The sequence below is a fragment of the Helobdella robusta genome, assembly GCF_000326865.2.
Source record: "Helobdella robusta unplaced genomic scaffold HELROscaffold_11, whole genome shotgun sequence".
NCBI lineage: Eukaryota > Metazoa > Annelida > Clitellata > Rhynchobdellida > Glossiphoniidae > Helobdella > Helobdella robusta.
In genome coordinates, this window is record NW_008703617.1 from 2367068 (window position 1) to 2391031 (window position 23964).

Genomic DNA, 23964 nt, shown 5'->3' on the forward strand with positions numbered 1-23964 from the left:
GAGAGAGAGACAGAGAGAGAGAGAGAGAGAGAGAGAGAGAGAGAGAGAGAGAGAGAGAGAGAGAGAGAGAGAGAAATAAAAAAGTATTAGTATGATTATGGATGAGAGAGGGAAGGATAGAGAAAAAGAGAACACGAGTATGTCCATTTTGTATTTTTAACTAGCTTCTCATTAACATAATTCATTCATACATATTCTAACAGCATCAAAGGCAAAAGCCACCGCCAAACTACCAGTCAGAAAGAGGAACCAGAGCAATTTTGATTGGCAGACCCTAAACCACTCCCACGTGCTCATGGATATTAATGACCCGTCAAAAACTGTACTACAGCTGCTGATCATATTATATAATTTGCTGGCTGAATGGAAGGAACTATATAAGGTTTATTATTATTATTATTATTATATACTTTTATGTTTTTATTATGTTACTTTTATTTATTACTTCACTCATTTTTTTATTAAATTATTCGTTTAAGTCGATGACTTTCTCACAAAAGGCTTGTCCATGTATGCTAAAAATACACGCTTCAAACAGGCTACCGATACAGACGTTTTAAAGAACCTGGAGAGTACATTATTCGGAGGTCGTCATCACCACCACCGTCATCATCATCATCTCACTCATCAACACCATCAGGATCCTGGCAGCACCTTCCTCAACGATGACCAACAACGGTGGAGTTTCAACCTGGAAAACGATGACGTCATTTTAAGAAGTGGCGGTGGTCGTGGCGGCGACGACGACGATGGCGATGATGACGATGAGTACGGTCATCACGAACGTCATCATCATTATATGGAGTTTATTAGTAATAAAATGACCTCGAAGATAACGAAGCTACTTAATGATGTCAGCATTGTTTCGTCGGGTTATCTACCTCAATGGGTCGTTGACCTGGCTCTGTCATGGTCAGTTTCGTGATTAATTTATGAAAATTATGTGCTAGTATAATTATTTAGATGGTGTATAAATGATTGGATGAATTTATATCTTCCAGTTCCTTTTTACTTCCGTTCGAGATACGCTGTCGTATATTTTGGCTGGTGGACGTGGACAAGCAGCGAGCAATCAACAAATTCAACGACCAGCAACAGCAGCAGCAGCAGTTACAACAGCTGCAGGTAGCTGCTGTAGCTGCTTCTCACGCTGGACAGGACGGTGTCGCTTTAAATAAGATTCCTTGTAATGTGGAAAAAGTTAAGGTGTGTAGGTGTGTGATTGTGTGTGTGATTGTGTGTGCTGGTGTGTTTGTGTGTCTGTACGTTGTATGTTATTTTTTTTCATTTTTTCATATGTTATGAATAAAATGGCAGAAAATAATAAAGAGAGATGACGTTCTGAACCAAGCAGAGATTGTATTGGATGAGTTGGTTGGATCTAATGCTGTCCTCGAGATCCAGTTTCATGACGAGGTAGGCTTATTTACTTATTTAGTATTATTCAAAGTTTAATGTTAGCCGGTTCGTTTGTTTTGTTTTTACTTCGTTTTGTTTTACTGTAACTGCTGCTTGTCGCTCTAATTATTCCAATAACAAAAATTACCCGGAAAAATATTTTTATTTTTTGGCATAATTAAGTTAGTAAAATTAATTAAATTATTTAATTAAATTAATTAATGAATTGATAAGAATGAAAAAAATTTTTGAAAATGTTTCGCACCTATAGGCGGGGTTCGGCCTGGGTCCGACGTTGGAGTTCTACACGTTGGTCTCCCAGCAGCTTCAACTCTACAAATATCACCTCTGGATCGGTACAGCCAGTGATAACAACGACGACGGTGGTGTCGCTAGCGGCGGCGATGCTGCTTCCTGGAATGCAGCCTCCAAAGAAGCTGCTACTGCTGCTGCTAGTGGTCATGGTGAGGAAAATCGCCCCAATGTCGATAGAGAAAAAATAGTTCCTCGTGCTTCGGCTAAGAAAAGTTGGGGCGATGATGATTATGGTGAAGATGATGAGAATGAGGATGAAAAGATAGATGAAAGGACCCAGCACCACGCCGATGATGAAATGATAAGAAGTTATGGCGGTGATAACAAAACTGATAAGTCTTCAAGCAACGCTAATACTATCGCGACGAGTAGTAGTAACAGTAGTAGCGAGAATGACGATAGCAGCGATGAGATTTTCGTGCAACCGCCATCATCATTTCTCTACCCGAAGCCAATGCCAGATGTCGCTACTGTGAAGGAAGAGGATGGCAAACGTCTGCAGATGATCCTCGATAAGTTCGAATTTCTCGGAAGGTTCATGGCTAAGTGTCTCATTGATTCCAGATTCGTTAGTGATGTTCTTGTACTTACCAATGCTGTTTGTTTGTTTTTTTTTTGTTGTTGATGGCTGGTTGTTTGTTTCGTGTTTGTTCATTCTCTAACATTTTTGTAGAATTTTTAAGTACGCTTTTTTGTTTGCAAGAAACTTTTAATTTTGTTTTTTCATAGTTTTTCCAACTTTTATATTGTATTCCATTAGCAAACATTGATTGGGTGCTTATAATTATATCTTCATGTGCAGTACTTACCATCAGCATTAGCTGGTGGTGGTGCTTGTAATATCGTTCTCTCTCCATAGGCAGCATTCCAATATGTGCAATACTTCGAAGGAATCCTATCAAGATAGAGTCGTTCGAGAGAGAGTGATATTTTAAAGTATTCATTAATAAATTTCAATAAATAGCTGGACCTTCCGCTGAGTATCTGCTTTTACAAATGGTTGAGAGGTGAGGAATCGACCCTGAACTTATCTGACCTGCGGTATGTAGATAGGGGCTTGTACAACATACTCCATAAGATGCAGTGCTTGGTCAATATGAAGGAGAGCGTTGAGAGCAGACGAGATTTGGTTTGTTGCCGATTTGTTTTTCAATTAACTTTCTCATCAAAAGTTTCTCATTTCAATTTCTATCATTTTTAATTATTTTAGTCTGCAGCTGAGAAGCGTGAACAAATAGAATCATTAACCCTGGACGGGTGCAGCATAGATGACCTCTGTCTGACCTTCACCTTGCCGGGGTACTCGAACATTGACCTAGTCCACGAGGGCTCGCAAGTTGCTGTTACTATCGACAATTTGGAAGACTATGTTGAGGTTTGTTGGACGAATGTTTTTTTTTATGGAAATAAATTTTATCTCGCTTTGGTAAATTTTATGATGGCTTGATCGTTTTAAATTATTTTAATAATTGTGCTGACTTTTTTATCTGTCTGCCAATTGCCTAGCTTTATAACATTTCTTTTTTCTTCCTGATTGGGTAAGTGGTCCGTTGGGTCCTCTGGTCAGTTGTGTTAAATAAATAAATAAATAATTAGTAAACGAGAGCTCAACACCTTATTGCAGAAATGTGTGTACTGGTTGTTAATCGGAGGTGTGCAAAGGCAGATGTTTTCCGTCAGACTCGGGTTCGAATCCTTCCTACTTCTATCATCTCTCCGATTGTTCTATGCACATGAAGTTCGTTTCACTCATTTAAACGTTTATTTAAACATTTTCCTCCAAGTGATTTTTTATTTTTAAAACGAAAAATTGGTTAATTGACGAATGTTTGAATGGTTATGTGTGATCGCTGTCAGCTGGACATTTTATTCTGCGGATCGACAACATACCGAACCGTGAACAACGCCGACCAATGGACTCCCTCCTACCTCATGGGAGTCTGTCGGACCGACCATGGATATTCGCAGGACTCGACGACGGTGCATCACTTATTTAACGTTATGGCTTCATTTAGTCATAAGCAGCAGAGATTATTCGTTCAATTCATCACGGGTTCTCCGAGACTTCCCATTGGAGGTGTGTTTGTCTGTTTGTTCGTTTATTCGTTCGTTCGCTCATTTGTTTATTTGCTTGTTTAATTGTTTACTCGTTTGGTTAATCATACATCATAATAAACAAGGACGCTATTCGTCGTCCCCACAATTCTTGCACTCAAACGAACAAAAACAACAGGTCTGAAGAGTCTCAAGCCACCCCTGACAATCGTTCGTCGCACGGTTGAGTTGGGTTCAAATGCAGACGACTATCTGCCATCGGTCATGACGTGTGCTAACTACCTGAAACTTCCAAACTACTCGAGCAGTGAGATCCTGAAGGAGAAATTACTTTTCGCCATGAATGAAGGAAAACTTTCTTTCCATCTATCTTGAATTTGCTCCCATATACTACTATCCTTCCATGATATCTAATTTTACGGCAATCTTCAAGTGAGGTATCTGTCGACCCTATGTGAACATTTCGATTTTTTTATGGTGAGGAGGAAGACGAAGACGACGAAGATTTTGACAAAGATGATGATGACTATTACATACTCCTTTGCCGAATGTGTATTGTGTGTTTGTGTGGTGTTTTGTGACATGGTACACACATTGTATTGTATATATCGTACAATATATACTTGTATGTAGAATACATTTCTATGTGAGCGTACATTTGTGTACAACGATGTTGAGCGCTTTATTAGGATATTTAATTGTTTGTATGTTTTCAGTGGATGTTTGTATGCATGTTTGTACATTATTTGTATGCGTGTTTTTATGTTTGTATTTGCGTTTGTTTGTCTGTACATTTTTTTATATGCCATCACGTCTCTACGACATGTTATATATAGATACACATTAGATAGATAAATAGATAGATAGATAGATAGATAGATAGATAGATAGATAGATAGATAGATAGATAGATAGATAGATAGATAGATAGATATCAATTGAGATGGCTGAATTTTTTTTTCTTATTTATGAAAATGTTTACCGCATTCATTCTAATAAGCTGGCTAATTAGATCGTTGGACCTACATATCTTATTTCTTTTTTAAATATTAATAAAATTTGTCCGAAAAATATATATATATAAAATTTTTACAAAAATAAATTTTTATCACCCAAGATTTTATCATTAATTTTATATATGTATCTACCATATGAACTTAATTTTCAGCTAATATATAGTCAATAAAATTGTCTCTATGAGAATTATCACTAATTTTGTCATATTAATTCGACAAAATGTGCACCTATAACATTATAAATTCATTCATTTCATGTTTCTCAATCGATTTGAAATAATTTTTAAGAGGAAGTTTTTGAAAAATGAATTTAATTCTTACTTTAAATTTCTTTGCCGATTTTTAAAGATTCACTGTTTAGAGGCCACATATTAAATTATTACATCATTACTAAAGCAATCAATTTGGTTACGTATAAACAACTTTATTTATTTTAATTAATATGCGATGTCATATTAATTTTATCTTGGAATTTATTTGTTTGACATTATCAATTTTTTCCTTATTACAAAGCGAATGTGTACTATCAATCAATCAATCATTTATTCAATCAATCAATCACTCAACTATTCTATTTTGAATATTTTAATATTTTTTTTACGTTAAAATAATGTTTTATCATTGATATTCGTGTGATGATTAAATTGATTTTAAAAGCCACACTCGAATTTGTGATTACATATATTTATATATATATATATTATATATATATATATCTGTGTGTGTGTGTGCGTCTGTGTGTGCATATAAGTTTCCTTCGTATTATTTTCTAATTTAACTAGTTATGATTTATTGCATTGTAACAATTCAAGATAATGTCTAATGCACGCTACACTAATTTTTTGTGTCATTTCCGTTTATATTTATCGGAATCGTTTAAAAGATATATATTTTTTGCTTCAAGTTTTCAAAAATATCAAGCTGTTTGACCGTGTTTTCTCTAATTTACTAACTGATTATGTGTGATTTTCTTGAAACGTTAAATGTTTGCTACCCATGCACCTGTGCATCTTACAAAAAATTAACAAAGTTGCCAAAATATCTTCATCTATAGGGTACCACTATTTGTATATAAACATATAATTAGGATATATGTCATTCTATCTCTCTATCTCTCTCTCTCTCTCTCTATATATATATATATATATATATATATACATATGCATATATATATACCAATACATATGTGTATTTTATATTAATGTACACAATGTAATATATATGATATATTATAATTCATTGGTGTACCAATGAATTAATAAATTTATTCAATGAATTAATAAATTCACTGGTAAACCAGTGAATTTGATCTTGATCCATCGTTGAACAAATTTGTCGCCAGGTGGCGGAGTGGAATAAAATTTACAGCTTCGACGTAGCGTTGCCAAGTAATTCGTCGTTAAGTTTTTGTTTTTATGGTTAAGTTAATCAAATTTCGCATAATTTTTATCTGAATTCTGAGATATTTTCGTCTGGTGCAAACAGGTTATTATTTGCTGAGTTTTTATTTTTTGTTTTTTTCAGTGGTTGACAAAGACCTGAACTTGACTTTGCACTAATTCTCTGACTGATGTGATGTGATTATCAACTGATTGTCAGTCAACAAACAGCAACCACTCACAACCAGTTTTTGGAAACTGACTGACAATTGCAATAACAATTTTGAAAATTTTTTAAATATTTTTCATTCAATTTGAGATTTGATGATCATAATTTACCTTCATTTTTTTAATTTAACATTATTTATTATTTATATTCATTATTATCAACTAACATTAAGAAAGAATTAAAAATAAAATCTAATAAATTATAAAACTGCAGATGGAAACAGTGAGAAAAGCTCTCTACAATTTTAATTCAGTGAAACATAGTTGGGAAAACTGGGCAGAGAGTCATCAAAACAGACAGAAAGTTAATCCATTTTCAGGAAGTTGGACTCCAGAGGCTCATGATCTTCCACCTGTTGGTCACCGTTTGTATGGAAGACCAAAACCTGGCTCTAAAACTGAATACAGAGGTTTCATATGTCTTTGTGGATTTTTTTGTTGAATTTTGTTTAAGTTTTCAAAGCATACTTTATTAAAATCTTGCTGAATCAACTATGAATTAATTTAAATTGAAAAAACTCTACTTATTTGATTTGAAAAAATCTATAATTTAATAATATTTCATTATGCTTATGATCTACACTAAACCAGGTAAGAAGGCAGATATCCACATAAATGAGGAAGTTCTGGAATTGTGTCAGATGATCGAGCACATCGGGGTACCACTGTCAGATGGAACCATCGGTGTCAAGTTTGGTCGACTGTTCGAGTACTACGGAAGGATATCTCACAATGTTAGAAGACTTGTCATGTTTTTTCATAAGTTTCATCTTTTAATTACACAACAAAACTTACTGCATTTGTAAACTACAGTTTAAAATTATAACACATTTCAATAGTCATTACATAATACCAATTAACTTTACTAAATAAAACACACAGTTAGTAGGCCTTATGATTCGGGCTCGTCGAAAGGGCCTGGTGCAGTTCGAAGGGGAGATGCTATACCAGAGACAGGACGAGGATGCCCCAATCATCCTTCTTCGACCCCCCGACGACCTCATCACTGAGATTCAACAGCAGAAAGAAGCTCTTAGCACCCATGAGTCTATAGGCAAAAGATTTTGAGAGTAAAATTATAGTTTAGTGTTTGTTTAATAGTTAAAAATTGATTGAGGCTTTAAAAGTGAATGTACACATGATACAAATTGATCTAATGGTAGTTTTACAAAAATTAAATTGTTAAAGAGATTATTATTTATTGAGATTTTATGTTTTTTTGAATTTTACAAGTCAGTATTGTAATGAGTTATAAATGTGATTTTGATGATGGTATGATGAAAATTTTACTTTTTTTAAATAATAAACTGCGTGATGATATATGATATTAAATATGATTAATCATTATAGTACAGTGATGATGAGGTGTCATATTAATGTGGAGATAGCAATAATATACAGGCATATACTATGTTGATAGTAAAGTTAGTTAAAGTAATGTTAGGAACAGATTAGTGTATAGAGATTTTTAAAAGGTAGTTTTACAAATCTTTATTTTTTTGAAGTTTTTTTTACTAATACATGTCGTATTTTTAGCAGTGATATTGTTTCTTTAGCATTTTTCATGTTTTTGTTCAGTTTCTATTTATTAATTTTGTTTTTATATTGCATTTATTAATTTTAATAATTTCATCTTTATTAATATTGTATTTATTAATTTTAGTAATTTCATTTGTATTAATTCAAGTACCTTTAATAATGCTCTTGCAGTTCACTCTCTTGGATGTGTGTCTGTGTGTTGTGTGTGTGTGTCTGTGTGTGTGTGCGTGCGTGTTGTCATTACTATATATATTCACCATCATATATTAGCAAGCACCAGACTCTCATATATTGTACTGATCTCATTAATCTGACCTCTCCTTTTATCCCATTCAGTCGAATCATTGTCGTTATATACCTAGTATTATTTAGTATACAGTATCATGTATAGTAACTTATTGCGCTTGAATACCTAAGCTAAACTGTATGTGTGTGTGTGTGTTTATTTGTGTGTGTTTATCTAGTTACACATCATCATTACGACATTATTTTTTTCATTTTCAACATTCTTCATGTACTGCATTCACTTCTTACTGCAACTTTATCATCACACTTGAATGGAAAAATATTTTTTACCGGAAATTTCATCGTCAGAGTGCCTTCTAGCCATTTAGGTTATCTCAATTTCGACAGTTTTGACTTTTGTAAAGTTTGACTGCATTTTTTTAAATCCTGAAATTTAGTTTCGCGATATATATGAAATGATATAAAATAATTCGATTACTCAATGCAACCACTCTATCACTACCTAACTTTAAAAAGTTACCAATTTTATACTGTCATATATAAAAATGTTGTACTATGTATAAGAATTTGAATCTACAAAGGTTAAATTCGTGTAGACGCACACACACACACTTACAACATATACACGCGCGTACAACATATTAAAGTACACATATATACCTTAATTGTATTTTATAGTACAAATATATACTCATACATACATTTATGCACTCATACACAAACGTTTATATTGATTTTATCAGCTATCGATTTTTATCTTGATAACTCTTAAGAATTGGCTGGCTTAGTAATTTGAGTTTCGTAACAGCCGTTATCATGGTCTACCATCCTCATTTTATCTCATTTTGATTTTATTTAGACTGATACAGAAGTCTTCAAGATTGAATCTGTTTTTGAAATATTTTATAACATTTCATGAGATACAGAGTTGTTTATATGCAGGGACTGTGAAAAAATTAGAAAATACACAGAAATAGACTACTTAAATTCACCATAGTTTAAATTTCTTTCAAATAGTTTAACAAAATCGAACACATCAGGTTTATCTACACTATACGCATGCATCAATTTTATCGTACCCATACGTATGTGTCATTCATTTTTAAAAAAGGGACAGAATTTCTAAAAAAGATATTTAAAATTCAAGTTTATTGAAAAGTATTCATCTGCAACAAAGAAAAAAAACCATCCAATGAAGAAAACAAGTTCGCTTATCTATCTATCTACTCATATATATATATATATATATATATATACATCTCTATCCATCTATCAATCAATCAATGCATTCATCCATCAATCAATCAATGTATTCATCCATCAATCAAACAATCAATGTATTCATCCATCTATCAAACAATCAATGCATTCGTCCATCTTTCAATCCATCCGTCTATCCATCCAATAGGATGACAGCAAGACGGACGTCAAGAGCGAGAAAGAGGGACTTGTGATTGAAGGCCAGAGAATACACTGGACTCTGGTCCCTTGCACTGTACGTCTGTTGTTGACGGTGATGACGTTGATTAGAAGATGGCGGTGACGTAGTGAGATGAATATGAATAATAAAAATGATGATGACGACAAATTAAGAATGAACGATAGCAACCAAAACTCTTTTAAATGTAAATGATACCCATTACTGATTTGTACTCATCACATTACATAAAGCTCACGCAGTCGCTCACAGTTCTACACACGACACTCCGATACTACAGGGCACTGAAAACACCACACGACGCAAAACTCCGACCTGTACGGGCTGTCTACTCCTCCACCTGACATCCCACATATGTGCCATGGAACTTCTACTGCTTCCTGAGAAGATGACGTTGTGCCAGTCATGTTGCACGCAGTAGAGGGCATTGTCGTACGGCTCTTCATATTCCAGGACACTGTTCGTTTGTTTGTTTGTTCGCCTGTGTGCTTATGTATGTGCATTTGCTAGTGCGTGTGTGAATTGCTAGTTTGTCTGTGTGCGTGCGTTCTTTTGCATGTTTTGTATTGCAACAAGACATAATTTGTACATTCGTGTATGAATGCTATAAACTGACGGTAATTATGGTTGTAATTTTATTTGGTTTTTTTGCCACGTATATGATCAAGTTTTAGTTTTTTGAGAGTGCCTGTGAGAGCATTGAATGGGCGCTATATATATTGTCTTTAATAATAATAATAATAATGGCGTTTATTATTAGGCGCCTTTGTTTAAATTACAGACCAATACATACATACACACAAACAAACAAACACACAGAGACACAAACAAGCACACAGAAAAAGGCAAACGAACCATTGGTCAGTGGCAACCCTGAGATCCCACAGCCTGACAGCAGTGTCGTAGCCACATGTGAGGAGGAGTTTGTCGTGCGCCATGAAACACATGTCCATCACGCCAGATCCGAATCTGTGCTCTCTACTTCCAAGTGTATTTGTCTCCTGAGCACTGTCATCAATTCATTCATTCGTTAGTTCTTTCATTAAATCATGCACCTAATCATTCATTAGACCAACGAATCATTCATTGGTTCATTCATTCATTTACTCATTCATCCATTAGCCGCCATCACCTGTTGAGATCCCACAAGCTGATTGGTGGCAGTCTGGTCAGCCCTGCAGTGCCTACAGCCAATCTTATTAAAAAAGGTCAACCAATGAATATTAATAAGCTTATTAATAATAAACTCGTTAATAGTTAATTTATTATTCATTCCCTCCATATTTCATTGACGTATTATAGGACGTAAAATTACACTAATATTAAATATTAAGATTATCCAAATAGTAATGAAGATGATAAATTAATAATAAATGAATGGCGGACTAAAAAATGAATGAGTGAATGAATGAAAGCTAAATTAAATAAATGAAAGAACGAATGAATGAATAAGACAGACACGTTAGAACTGTTGCAGGCCAAAGATAGAACTCTATCTCCAATGAGGAGGTTATAACGAGGAAGGTGATTACGGAGGAGACGATAGGGATGATGGGTATCATAATAGTTCGTCCTTACCCGCGTCACCTATGACGACGATGATGAAGTTAATATGATGATGATGACGATGACGATGATACAGCCAATCATAAACCAAATTAATCGTCATACCACCAATTAGGACTAGTTTCTATATTTTCAGAACACTTATCATCAACACTGACAAAATAATAATCAAAATCATCACCAAATTATTGTCATCATCATCATCATCGTCGTCATCATCATCATCACCGTCACCACCTTAACGTATCCATCAAAGGCCCCGGTGAGGATGACGTCATCATCATCACCCTTGATCATCTCTACGGCTTGAACTTCCTTCTCATGCAGTTTCATTTGAAACGATGATGAAAATGATGATGGTCCGTTGCAAAGTTGGATCTGGAAGACTGCAACACTGCCATCTCTGTGCAAAAAAAAATATTTTATTTATTCTTTCACAAAAATATACGCTAAGCATATTATAACAGCACTCCACAAACCTATAACCAGCAAGAACGGACCCACCCCTGACAACGAATCTATTGATGTCGTGATAGCAATTGCTATAGTAAGTGGCCTGAGCTTTTGCATGAATAGTGCAGCAGTTATTGCTATTAATGTTGTTGTTGCTGCTGTTGTTGTTGTTGATGCTGTTGTTGATGATGTTGTTGTTGATGTTGTTGTCACCACAATTATTGCTTTTTCTGTAACTGAGCTTGTAACAGTTGATGGAGTATTTTTGGGCTAGGTAGATGAGAGGGTGGTCGTCATCTTGCAGGTATAACCATGGTAACTGACTGGTTAATGTTATTTTTGTTGATGTCATTTTGGTTGATGATGAGGTTGTCAATGATGTTAAAATTGATGATGTTGTTGACTATGATAACATTATGATAAAAATGTATCATTATCATCACTACATCATCATCATCATTATCATCACTACCGATCATATTTGATGACGACTTGATGTTTCCGAGACAGTTCTCTAGACTGCCATTTCCTCGACAGCCTCACATATTCTTTGTGAAGAAAAGGGCCTGATCTGTAATGAAATGTTTCACTTAATTTAATTAATATTAATGATATACAACATAAGTGATGGCATAATTAATGAAAACAGTTTTTATTATCACAACTATTCACAACTAAAATAACCCTGGTTATATAATAAATAATAATGGCAATAAAATAAAAATGGTTATTTATAAAATTATATTGTAATTTTATGATGATGGTATGATTTATTCAATTGTGAAACTACTAAAAAGCTAAACAGTAAAAAAATGCCACTGTCAATAATGTAAGAACACAAATTATAACTAAAAAATGTAAATCATTTAATAATTAATAAGCAAACAAAATTTAATCATGACCAACCTGCTTAACAATGGGTTACAAGAACTATGGACACATGTGTATGCAAAATAATATGGCTCGTTCCAGACATAATTTTGTGAGCAAAATTCATTGAGTCGCCTGCTTACTTGACACAATGAAAACAATGTGCTTGGGTTACAGTAGGAAAAGATTATAAATAAGACGTCGTCCGGCAGGTCTTGTAACGTTAACGGCAGCTTAGGCCGAGGCGTTCCTGTCGTTGACAACAATGGAGACATGATTTGCAGAGTTGATTGCTGAATTTTGCTATTTTTAAATTTATTGCGTTAAGGTAATAATTCATCTGCTTAATTCTGATCAGCAAAAAACTAACAACTTATTTGCTAATAAACAATAGCGATACAGTCGAAAAAATTAAATTTTTCTCAATTTAAACTCAATTTTTCTCAATTTCTTAAGTTCCCCACACGGATAACCATTCCTCCATGAAAACAAGATATTTTAATGTTATCTAATTTAAAAGTGAAATCATGTTTCAAATTTCAGGTAACGTAACGACTAGGGTCGGGCTATTTGACTTACTTGGATTGTTGGTTTATTGGCATTTTTTTAATTATTCTTGAAAAATCAGGAACTTACAGACGCAGAAACTGTTACAGCATGCAAGGCAGTAGTATAAATTTAAACGAATAAGTAAATAAATAAACGGAGAATGAAAAATATTTAAACATGGAAAGTAAAATAAAATAGAATAAAATAAAATAATCAATAATAGTAAAATAAATAAAAGAAAATGAATCAATCAATCAACCAACCATTCATTCAATCAACTAATCAACCAACCAATCGACCAATCAATGAACCAAATTGAATGAACCAAACAAACGAACGAATTGAGATAAAAACGAAAAAAAAAATAAATATTTGCAAGGTTTGTTCAAACTCGAACACTTAACCGTGCAGATCTACAAACAATTTCGAGATTTTAGTACAGAAAGAAAAGCACAATAGTTGCTTTTATTTGAATTCATTAATAAATGTAATGTGGTGGTTAATTAAAATTGTAAAAACGACAATTTTTTAAAAAATTCGAATTTTAAACAAATATAACAAAATATCGACCGATAAAAAATAAATATTATCCATTATTATTATTATACACACTCCTTAGATTGTTCAAAAAGGTAAAATTTACGGCGACGACGAGAATAAAATGTAGTTTTTGTTTGTGTGAGGCTGTGAAGCGAAAACAAACACATCACAAAAAACTAGTAAGAAGTCGCAAGAATAGTAGTCAGTCACCTACCTACAATTAAATTACTCTCAGGGCCCTAGCTAGCCTACAATGATAAACTCATCTCCCCTTACTTACAAATTTGCATTTCTAAATTTTAGGAGTTTCACATATTTCAGGTATTGTACTTTACATATTTTAACGTTTTTAATTTGCCTTTTTTATATAATTTAATTTTTATTTATTTTTTTTGTTAGAAACTTTTTAACTAATGTTAACCCTAGCCTACCTACGATTGTTCAACTCATCTCAATCCCTAACTTACCTACGAATTATATTAAAGTCCGGTAAAGAAAATAGAAAGTTGAAGAGAAACATAACAACAACGACACCAACTGAATGGATGTTGTGTATGCGTGTGTTGTAATGATGTGTGTGTTGTAATGATGTGTGTGTGTGTGTGTGTGTGTAAATGTGCGCGCGTTTACTTTCCAGAAATTTCTTCACTCACTACGGAGGAACCTCTATTGCACCGACCATCACGCACCGATGGAATGAATTGGCCAGATACTGAAAAACGCTTAATTGAAAAAAAAATTCTTTAAAATATAAAACAAGCCATTGGAAAAAATAGGTAACTTATCTTAGTGAGATTACACTCAATTCTTTGTTCAAATTCGAATACATACCACCATCATCATATGTAAATCATCATGAGACCACCATCTGAAACGTGGTGACTCCCACCACCACTGCCCACCTCTCATCATTCTGTAGACAAATTTTTTTTTATTTGCGTGGTAGTAAATGAATGTTAAAAGCAAAAAAATTATAAAATGAAAATAATGTTATATATATATATATATATATATATATAATGTATATAGGTACTCTCTCTCTCTCTCTCTCTCTCTATATATATATATATATATAGGCTTTTATGAAATATTTCTTATCTATGCCGTTTGACAGAAATCTCGAATGACATTTTTCTCTCTTTGCTGTCGCTCGCGTTGATAAGTGCGAATTTTTCTGCGCCGTTTTCCTAATTTTTGGCGAATTTCACTAATTTTATTTTGCGAAAACATTTTTTATATTTTAATAATGAATAATTTTAGAGCTGGAAAATCTGGCATTGCAGCAGAAACCCAAAGCAAGGTATATATTTTGATTTTCTAATTTATTAATTTTGGATTTTTTTAATTTTGAAAAAGAAGGGCGAATATCAATTGTATCATCATATATAATATTATATATATATAATATAATATATATGTAATGTAATTAACTACTTAATTGTATGTAATACACATATTTGTTGCTGATGATGCTGGATGTGAATGTGTAAAACAGAAGAAGTCAAATAGAAGAGAAGCTAAGTAGACTGTCTAGAAAAAAATTTAATTGATTTTTTAATGGATATAAATTACTATTTAAAATATTATGCAAAGTAATCAAATCTCCTCTGATTCTATGAAACTTTAGTGTATATTTTATAACTAGCTATTATATTACAATTACATTGTGCCATGGCATGTGCTATCTAATAATCCGAAAAACTATTCATCATTTATCTTTAATAAATGTATTTTTTATAGATTGAGGCAAATTTTGACCCACAAGAGGCAGCCAAATGTTTGTACTGGATCAAGTTGATGACAGATGCTGAAGAGATACCAGGTGTTCTTGAAGAGATTGATGCATCACATGATAATTTCCATGAGTTACTTGGGGATGGTGTGATTTTGCTCAAGTTAGTGTCTTGTTGGGTAAAACTTATGTGTTGCTGTGTTTATTTGCTGCTGCTGCTCTAGTTGTTGTGTTTTGGAGTGTCTTCATGATATGATTTGCCATCTTCACTGACAGGTTGATGGACCGCCTCTGCCCGGACCACATCAACTGGAATGACAAGATGTTCCAGAAGGCACGCATAGAAGCCATGCAGTTGATGAGGGAAAGGGAGCGCATTGCTACCTTCACCAAGTTAGCTCAGGAGTACGGGGTCACGGGGACTTACACATTCCCCACAGAATCCCTGCACGAAAAGGGGGCACTCAATCTGGCCCAAGTCTGCACTTGCATCAGGGCATTGGGTGTTGAGGTTGGTTGGGTTTTGCCTGCTTGCTTGTTTGTTTGAGTGCAAGGTTTTTTTTAATTTTTTTTTTCTGCTTTTTATATGTTATTGCTTTCTCAAATGTATGTGTATGTAGCTGGTTAACATTACAGCATCACAGCATAACATTAGGCTGCACGAAATTATTGTAACATCACACCATGCAACCTTAGGCCCAAACGAAACCTGACTATGAAGGCCCTGAAGGATTCTGGCCAAAAAAATGTGAGAGAAACATTAGGGAGTTTACAGAGGAGCAGCTGAATGCTGGTAAGAACATCATCAGCTTGCAGTACGGAAGTAACAAGGGAGCCTCCCAAGCCGGCATGAACATGGGCAAGCCCAGACAGATCAATGATTGATTGGTCAATTGATTGATTGAAAGATTGAATGACTGATTGATTGAGTGATTGATTGTTTGACTGGATGATTGATTGACTAGTTGTTTTCAAATAAGGATAATATAACGCTGATCTGATGAATATTGATAATTATTTTTTAAAGTTTCAGTGAAAAATTTTTTAATGATGAGTTGAGCCAAAATGTTATTCATCATGTTTTTTTTTCGTTTTTTTTCCAAACTGTTTATTTTTATGTCTGTGTAGTTAATTAAAATTTAACCAATTAAATCATACAAACAAATATACAATACATACTCACATATATACATATGTTTGTTTGTATGCTGCCAGTCTATACTCTATGCTATATACATATGTTTGTATACTGCCGGTCATGCATGCACATGTGTTTTTAAAAATGAATTTTAAAAGGACAGACATGCATGCATGCATACAAACATTTAAGTGTACGGTAGTGTTCATGGTTTTATCATTTTAGTCATGTTATTTTAATATTGTTAGGTATATGTACTCATTTCATTTTAGCTAGTAACTCATTTTATTTTATGTTTTTAAATGGCAATTTTGTACTATTCCTTACAATTTTAAAGTCTTTTAAATATTCTTCAATTTTGTTTATTTTATTTCTTTTTTCCGATTTTTTTTTTCTCATTCTAATTCAGTCACGTTATTCTAGCATCTTACGGTTTTCATTGACATAATGTTTTGAATTCTTGTAACCATTTTGATTCCTAAACACACCACACACACTCACACACACACACACACACACACACACACACATATATATATATATATATATATATATATATATATATATATATATTCATACATACATACATACATATACATGCATACGTTCATAAATTCATCTCTTGTTGTCGGTTAATTTGACTTGAGCATTAAGTATTAAAACACTTGTATTGTATCATTATTATGTATATACCCTCTACCACACACACACACACACACACACACACACACACACACACACACACACACACACACATATACACAAACGTGTGTATATATATATATATGTATATATATATTTAATTTGATATTTTTAACGGTTTAATTGTTATCTGATGTAAACAATTACTAATTCAGTAAAATATTTTTCAAGTTTAATTGTATACTGATGACAGCAAAATGAAGACAGGATGATGTAATTGATGATGATAATAATAATAATAATTGTGATGATGATAATTAATGTTGGATGGATGATGATGTTGGATGGATGGATGGTGATGGATTGACTGGTGATGTAATGTAATAATGTAATGTAATTTGTAAAATTGGTGCACTATTGGTAGCTCTTGATGATGATGATGATGATGATGGTGGATTATAACGGCGATGCTGATGACGATACTTAACAACAACAATGATGAGGATGATGATGATGATGATGAAAGACAACAGTATCAAAATTAATGCATGAAATATTGACGGTTATGTGGCTGAACACACACATATATACGTACATACATACACACACACATACGTACGTACATACACACACACATACGTACATACATACACACACACATACGTACATACATATACATACATACACACATATACATACATACATTCTATACTATTTTCCACTCATTTTTTTTTAATTTTAAACCCCCCTAGTCAATTATAATTACTCATTGTTAAATTTACAAGGACAGTGAAATAATATTAATGTATTTAATCACACATATTGATGTCGTTGATGTTTCAGTATTGCTATTAACTTGTATAGTATTATCGTTGTACTAAATTCAAGTAGTCCTTACTGGTAATTATTATCATACTGCTATTGTTAGGTTAATTGAAACTTTTAAGGTTTCTTCTTTTTCTCAACTTATTTGCAATGTATTCATTCCACTACCTAGTATGATATCTATCAGTAGTAATAATACTGTAGTAATATTGGTTGCGAAATTTTGGAATGAATCTTTGATTTAGTATCGCATGCATGTAGTGGTTTCAATAACAAAAGTTCATTGATTAATAATCTATCTTATCTCTCTCCCTCCTCTCTCTGTCACTCCTCTCTCTCTCTCTCTCTCTCTCTCTCTCTCTCTCTCTCTCTCTATCTCTCTGTCTATCTATCTATCTATCTATCTATCTATCTATCTATCTATCTATCTATCTATCTATCGATCTTTTTCTCAAGCGCTTATTTATGTTTGCATCTAAGTCATCATTTAGTCATATGTATATATACATACATGCATACATACATACTTGCATACATGCATACAAACGAACACACGCATGCATACACATATACACACTTACAAACAACATGCACACATACAACGCATACATACATGCAAAAAACATAATGATTGATAGATTGATTGATTGTGTTATTTCCTTTCATCATTTTCTACAATTCATTCCCATTTTCTCCTCTCTCTCTCTCTCTTCTCTCTCTCTCTCACGCAACCAGAAAGAACTATGCTTGCTTATTATTATTCTTTATTATTAATCTCATTATTGTTTTCTTTATTATTGTTGTTATTTTTATTATTATTATTTTATCAGCAGTTGTAGCAGTATCATAATACTACACAAACATTGTAAAAAGTTTACGCGCATACATACGTACATACATAACATTCATACATGCATGCATGCATGCTTAGTTACATACATGCAAACAAACATGCATGCATGCATTTATGTATACATACGTACGTACGTATACGTTAATGATATTTAATCGTGTAGCTTATCAGCTTTTTTGTTGGCGTTAATTTTTTCTTGAGTTTCTTTTGAAATCGATAGCTTGTTTGGCTTGTAACCCTGTACGATTCAATCGTTCGTTCGTTCACTCATTCTTTACATTCATTCATTTATTCATTCATTCGTTTATTTCTTTCCATGCATAATTCAGCTGTTTAACTCATGTTCTATTCCAATGATTTCCATAAATATTTTCTCATCTTTCGTTCATTCATTATTTCATTCATTCGTTTATTCATTTGTTTGCACTCTTATCTTAATTTCATCACTCAATCTTTCACACATTCGCTCGTTCGTTCACTTTTTCATTCATTCATTCATTCATCATTACATATCAACTGTGTTTTCTATCGATATCAAATCGTTGCATCTAGTTAGATTTTCAGTTAAACTACTACTTCTATTTCAGTTTCTTACTGTCAATAAAACAATTTTATTATTAATACTATTATTAATTATTATTATTACTACGTTATTTATTTTTTAATTAATTTTATTTGTATTGTTGTAAAAAGAATAAAGATTCTATCTAGCTGGTGTTTGTTTAAACAGACAGAATCATAATCCGAAAGCTTTGTAGCTGGTTTATTTCAATTTTTTAAAACGACAATAACGATAATAATTATTATAATTAATAATAATGTAAAATAAATAAAAATAACTAATAATGTAGTTATTATTATTGTTCATAACGCGAATAAATTACTGGATCAAATTAGTAATGACGTCAAATGACCTATAGTAGTTTAACTTTACTGGATTTATTATCGCAAAATCGCCTGAAACATGCGATTAGTCGGAATTTTTTACTGAATGATAGGTCATTTTAAATGTAATAATAAAATATCTGTACAATAAATTTATAATGAAAATATTAAGAACGTGAAAAATCTTTCGTCGATAAATTTGTTGATCGGAAAAGTTTTTATTTGGCCTTAATCTGAACTGTATGGCACCTCTTCCTCGAGTTGTGACTGTGCGGCGATCTTTTGGCATTAGCGTAGTTGGTGGTCAAGATAGAAGAACTTTGTGGCGGTTGAGGTGCATCTAGGATGAGGCTTCGGCGAGCGGCGTAAGCGGGGCGGGAGATCAACAAGTTGTTGAGAGAAATGATCGGATTCGAGATAGGATGGTCGGTTTGTTCGTGTTCCGTATCTGTTGGTTCAATCTTTATCAATACGTTCGTTGGTTCGGCGTTGAAGGATGAAAATGAGGTAGATGGAGAAGATTTGTGACTGTTCGATAGCGTAGAAGCTGTGCTTCTATGCATCGAGAAGTCTAGAGCTTGATTGTTGGCATTCTGCTCTTGGGATGGATCAACAATCGAGTCGGTATTGTGGCTTATTGGGCAGTCGGTTTCGTTTGTTTCATCATTTTTAAATGTTTGACCCAGAGGTTGCGTTGGTATGCGACTCGGTTCTTTTTCATTATTTTTCTTCAGATACTTCTCAGGTATTGGAAACGGTATTGGTATTGGTATAGGTACCGGTATAATGAAGGGGTAGGGTACCATGTTTGTACTAGGTGGCGTCAGAGTGTTGTGGATTTGAGGCAATGGAGCCACGTGCGGTTGAAATGGAAACTGTGAGGGTAAATACTTCAAAAACTGAATTGTTGTCGGATCGTTAATATTAAAATTCGGTTGTGCAATTGTCGGGTTGTAGCTTTTTGTCCAGTTGGGAATTTGTGGGGGGGCATTGAAAAATGGAGTTTGAAGGAAAAGTGGAAATTTTGGAACGTTGTGGGCACCGAAGTTCTCTCGTGCCAACACATCAAAAGGATTTGGAACCGGGAATTGCAATGGCGGATCAAAAGTTGACGTGGTCTTGTAATCTCGTTTTGGTTTCGATGTTACGTTCTTACAGTTAGCGAATTCTTTTCTCTTGCTAATTGCTGGTTTCTTCATAGCAATGGAGTGTTCTACAGACGAGCTGTCTCGATTGTCTGATTGTTCGTTACTGGATTCAGACTCGTTACTAAACGTTCTCTGTCGTTTCTTATTTGAGTTGAGGCAGTTCACTTTCTCACTTCTAAATTTCTGCATCGGCAGTGTATGATCTTTCGACGAACTTTGAACGAATGGTGACTTGATGGCCTCCTCATTCGCACTGCTGGGCCTCGTCGTCGAGGAGATGTGTCGTTCCGGTTGAGTAGTATCGGCTGGTTTCGGAATTTTGTCGATTTTTTTGTCATCTTTCAGCAGACTGTTTGATTCATCTGAAAACCAGAGATCGGGCGTGATGAGAAGAGTTGGGTTCAATTTCTTTTCGATCGTATGTGGCGATTTTGAGTTTTCGTTCTGAAGATTTAAAGAAATTAATTTATTTAGGGAATCAATTTTATGTGTTTTGTAATAATATTATCATTACCGTTTCTACCGCTGACTGTTTATTTAAAGAAGAAAAAAAAATCACGAATTTTTAATTTCACGGATCGGATCTGATTTCTATCATCTAGTGAAGCATCTCAATCACGTTCTTGCTAACTATTTTACTTTTCATATATTTTTTTCTTTCAAAAAAATTAATAAGCGGAAAATAACTGCTCAAATGTCAGAAACTAATACGGCTAGCGTTATTATTATTTTTCTAGTAGATTTTTTTCTAGTAAAAATTTCCTGATGGTTTAGAATTACTGCTATTTGATTCGAACAACGCCATTTTTTCGTCGTATCGTATGGCTTGAGGTAAAAAATATTTGAAATTAAAACAAAAATATAAGAAGTTTCCGTTAAAAATTTATTAAAATACCTTCAGCTTAGGCAGATGTTGTTGAGTTTCAATGCAGAAAAGGTTCATTTTGTATTTATTGAGGCATAAGAAGCTACAAAACTTGAGAGTTCCGTTGACGTCAGAGAGAGATGATGGCGAAGGAGAGAGTTCTGAAACGTCACCACGGCACCAATCACATAATGACGTCATTTTCAAAGTTTATTTTTATCCGCTGATTGGTGAGATCTTTCTAGTCTAGATCAATCTTCAACAGTTGATAGATAACTTACCTGAAATTTAATTTTACAATCAAGATTTTAATTATATATTATATAAACAATTATTTTAATTATAGTTATATAAACGCTCATTTTATAAAAAAAAGTAATTAAAGTTTAATTATTAATAGTTTTATAATTTTTTTAGTTTTAATATTAATAGTATAATTATTAAACTATTAATAAACTGAAATAGAATTCAGGTAAAGAATTATGATATATACGAGTTTATAAATAGCCACACCACACACACACACACAAACAAACAAACAAACAAAACACACACATTTTTATTTCCATCTGATAATCATTGTACATCACAACATATGGAATGATGATAATGTGAGTGAATTATCAAATTACATAGATGTAAACAACATAGACAAAAAGCTTGCCATTTCGAGATTAGTTAGATGTCTAGTTAGACCTGGTTAAATGATCCTTTTGTCTTTGAAATGGCAAGACTGAGAAACGAGATAACATTGAGTTATCCACAATATTTAAATTAGTTACACTGCTTGGCTGATATTAAATAACAACACAGCGCCACACAGTAACGTAATACACTATTAGTTGTTTGTTTGTAAAATGTTACTCTGCTTATGAATACCAAACAATACAAATGGCATTTTTTTGATATACTCAATATATTATTAACTACGTCAAAAGAACAAACACACGTTTTTAAAAATGTAACTTTGTTTTTTTTGAGTGGAGGGAGTGATGAGGATTCGAATCCAGCTACTGCAACTCAGAACCAAACACCATCACAACATCTTGGCGCAATTTATGGAAGTCTAATTTGCAATTTGCAATGATGATAAACATGCACGCATATTATACGTGCACGGTGTATAAGCAAGCGGAAAAGCAAGTATTAAAATGCAGGAAAAAAGAGAAACATTTTGAGTGAAGCCTCAGAAGGTGATAAATGAAATAAATACAGATGAAACGTTCAAAGAAGCATACATACAAACATACATACATGCACATATACAACTAAACATATACACAAAAGCGCATACGTTCACACAAACAAACAAACAAACATACAAACTAACTAACTAACAAACAAACATGCAAATGTTTTTTGAAAGGTGAGAAAGATGTAATCGAATATTCTTTTAGTGCAGTGTTTAATTTAACTCCATGCAACTCTGCTACAACTTCTTCTGTAATACTGCTGCTACGTCCGCCGCTACTAGAACGACTACGACTACTACTGCTGTTACTGCTACTACTACACTAGCACTGCAACTACTGCTGCTACTTGTACTACTGCTACATGGTTTTTTATTGAACGATTAGTTTAGTAGGCTGTTCAAAAAATTAACGTGTGAAATAATAAAGACAATGACAACAAAGTTCACACTCACATTTTTTCTCCTATAAACACAAATAACAAACACAAATAAAATATCAAACCATGAGCGATAATACGATGAGGGCGATATTTGAGAATGTTAATTCAAGCGATCATAGATTGTTACGTGTGGTGGCAATCAAAATTAAGTCACGTATTTTCATACTTACTCACATTCACATACTTACCATCACCATAACCATTATTATCATCACAATAACCATCATTATCATCACCGTAACCATCATTATCACCACCATAACCATCATTATCATCACAATAAACATCATTACCATCACCATAACCATCATTATCATCACCGTAACCATCATTATCATCAAAATAACCATCATTATCATCATCGTATGCACGATCTTCATCATCATCAACTCAATCGCAGGGGTAAAGTGACAGATATTTCAACATAAACATTTCGTCAGCGGTATGCGTATACCTACGTCCGTGTCACATTTTATACCACTTGATACTTAGATACATTACACATACACACACATTTTTGCAAACACATACACACATACCTTAACCAATATGTACTTACTCTATATGTAAAAAAAATAGGTGCTATCTGTATGAAACAGTCGCATATGTAGTTTTTTTTTATGTGTGCATGTACCTACTTATTTAAAGTTAT

At 33.3% G+C, this 23964-nt stretch overlaps 5 protein-coding genes across 5 annotated transcripts; 3 read left to right on the forward strand and 2 right to left on the reverse strand.

The window, feature by feature from the left end:
• Positions 1-799: 799 nt before the first annotated feature.
• Positions 800-4143, forward strand: HELRODRAFT_72266 (hypothetical protein; the record flags this gene model as incomplete). Its single annotated transcript, XM_009012837.1, has 10 exons — positions 800-912; positions 1002-1134; positions 1318-1416; positions 1670-1856; positions 2196-2281; positions 2678-2842; positions 2924-3088; positions 3338-3451; positions 3571-3790; positions 3947-4143. The coding sequence occupies 10 exons, from the start codon at positions 800-802 to the stop codon at positions 4141-4143; spliced, it is 1479 nt and encodes a 492-aa protein (XP_009011085.1).
• A 2052-nt stretch (positions 4144-6195) lies between these two features.
• On the forward strand, positions 6196-7939 carry HELRODRAFT_185281 (hypothetical protein). Its single transcript, XM_009012838.1, has 4 exons — positions 6196-6269; positions 6606-6801; positions 6983-7125; positions 7274-7939. Exons 2-4 carry the CDS (start codon positions 6606-6608, stop codon positions 7457-7459), a joined length of 525 nt encoding a protein of 174 aa, XP_009011086.1. The 5' UTR covers positions 6196-6269; the 3' UTR covers positions 7460-7939.
• Positions 7940-9050: 1111 nt separating this feature from the next.
• On the reverse strand, positions 9051-12995 carry HELRODRAFT_186674 (hypothetical protein). The gene is given in 10 exon segments (XM_009012839.1): positions 9051-9677; positions 9930-10071; positions 10470-10622; positions 10747-10809; positions 11074-11201; positions 11418-11583; positions 11660-11956; positions 12106-12204; positions 12540-12937; positions 12957-12995. 9 exon segments carry the CDS (start codon positions 12776-12778, stop codon positions 9570-9572), a joined length of 1395 nt encoding a protein of 464 aa, XP_009011087.1. The 5' UTR covers positions 12779-12937; positions 12957-12995; the 3' UTR covers positions 9051-9569.
• A 1809-nt stretch (positions 12996-14804) lies between these two features.
• On the forward strand, positions 14805-16360 carry HELRODRAFT_97044 (hypothetical protein). The gene is made up of 4 exons (XM_009012840.1): positions 14805-14892; positions 15333-15487; positions 15601-15835; positions 16021-16360. Exons 1-4 carry the CDS (start codon positions 14839-14841, stop codon positions 16207-16209), a joined length of 633 nt encoding a protein of 210 aa, XP_009011088.1. The 5' UTR covers positions 14805-14838; the 3' UTR covers positions 16210-16360.
• Positions 16361-19885: 3525 nt separating this feature from the next.
• Positions 19886-21758, reverse strand: HELRODRAFT_167320 (hypothetical protein; the record flags this gene model as incomplete). Its single annotated transcript, XM_009012841.1, has 2 exons — positions 19886-21259; positions 21711-21758. 2 exons carry the CDS (start codon positions 21756-21758, stop codon positions 19886-19888), a joined length of 1422 nt encoding a protein of 473 aa, XP_009011089.1.
• Positions 21759-23964: the final 2206 nt, after the last annotated feature.

Bases quoted from the DNA above. Each gene is read 5' to 3' on its own strand.
- HELRODRAFT_185281 (XM_009012838.1), top strand. From the start codon at position 6,606: ATGGAAACAGTGAGAAAAGCTCTCTACAATTTTAATTCAGTGAAACAT. The intron at 6,802-6,982 runs GTTTCATATGTC...ACACTAAACCAG, and splicing joins CTCTAAAACTGAATACAGAG to GTAAGAAGGCAGATATCCAC. The intron at 7,126-7,273 runs GTTAGAAGACTT...TAAAACACACAG, and splicing joins ACGGAAGGATATCTCACAAT to TTAGTAGGCCTTATGATTCG.
- HELRODRAFT_186674 (XM_009012839.1), bottom strand. From the start codon at position 12,778: ATGTCTCCATTGTTGTCAACGACAGGAACGCCTCGGCCTAAGCTGCCG. The intron at 11,584-11,659 runs GTTTGTGGAGTG...TTTTTTGCACAG, and splicing joins TCCGTTCTTGCTGGTTATAG to AGATGGCAGTGTTGCAGTCT. The intron at 10,072-10,469 runs GTTCGTTTGCCT...ACAAACGAACAG, and splicing joins AGGGTTGCCACTGACCAATG to TGTCCTGGAATATGAAGAGC.
- HELRODRAFT_97044 (XM_009012840.1), top strand. From the start codon at position 14,839: ATGAATAATTTTAGAGCTGGAAAATCTGGCATTGCAGCAGAAACCCAA. The intron at 14,893-15,332 runs GTATATATTTTG...TATTTTTTATAG, and splicing joins CAGCAGAAACCCAAAGCAAG to ATTGAGGCAAATTTTGACCC. The intron at 15,488-15,600 runs GTTAGTGTCTTG...CTTCACTGACAG, and splicing joins GATGGTGTGATTTTGCTCAA to GTTGATGGACCGCCTCTGCC.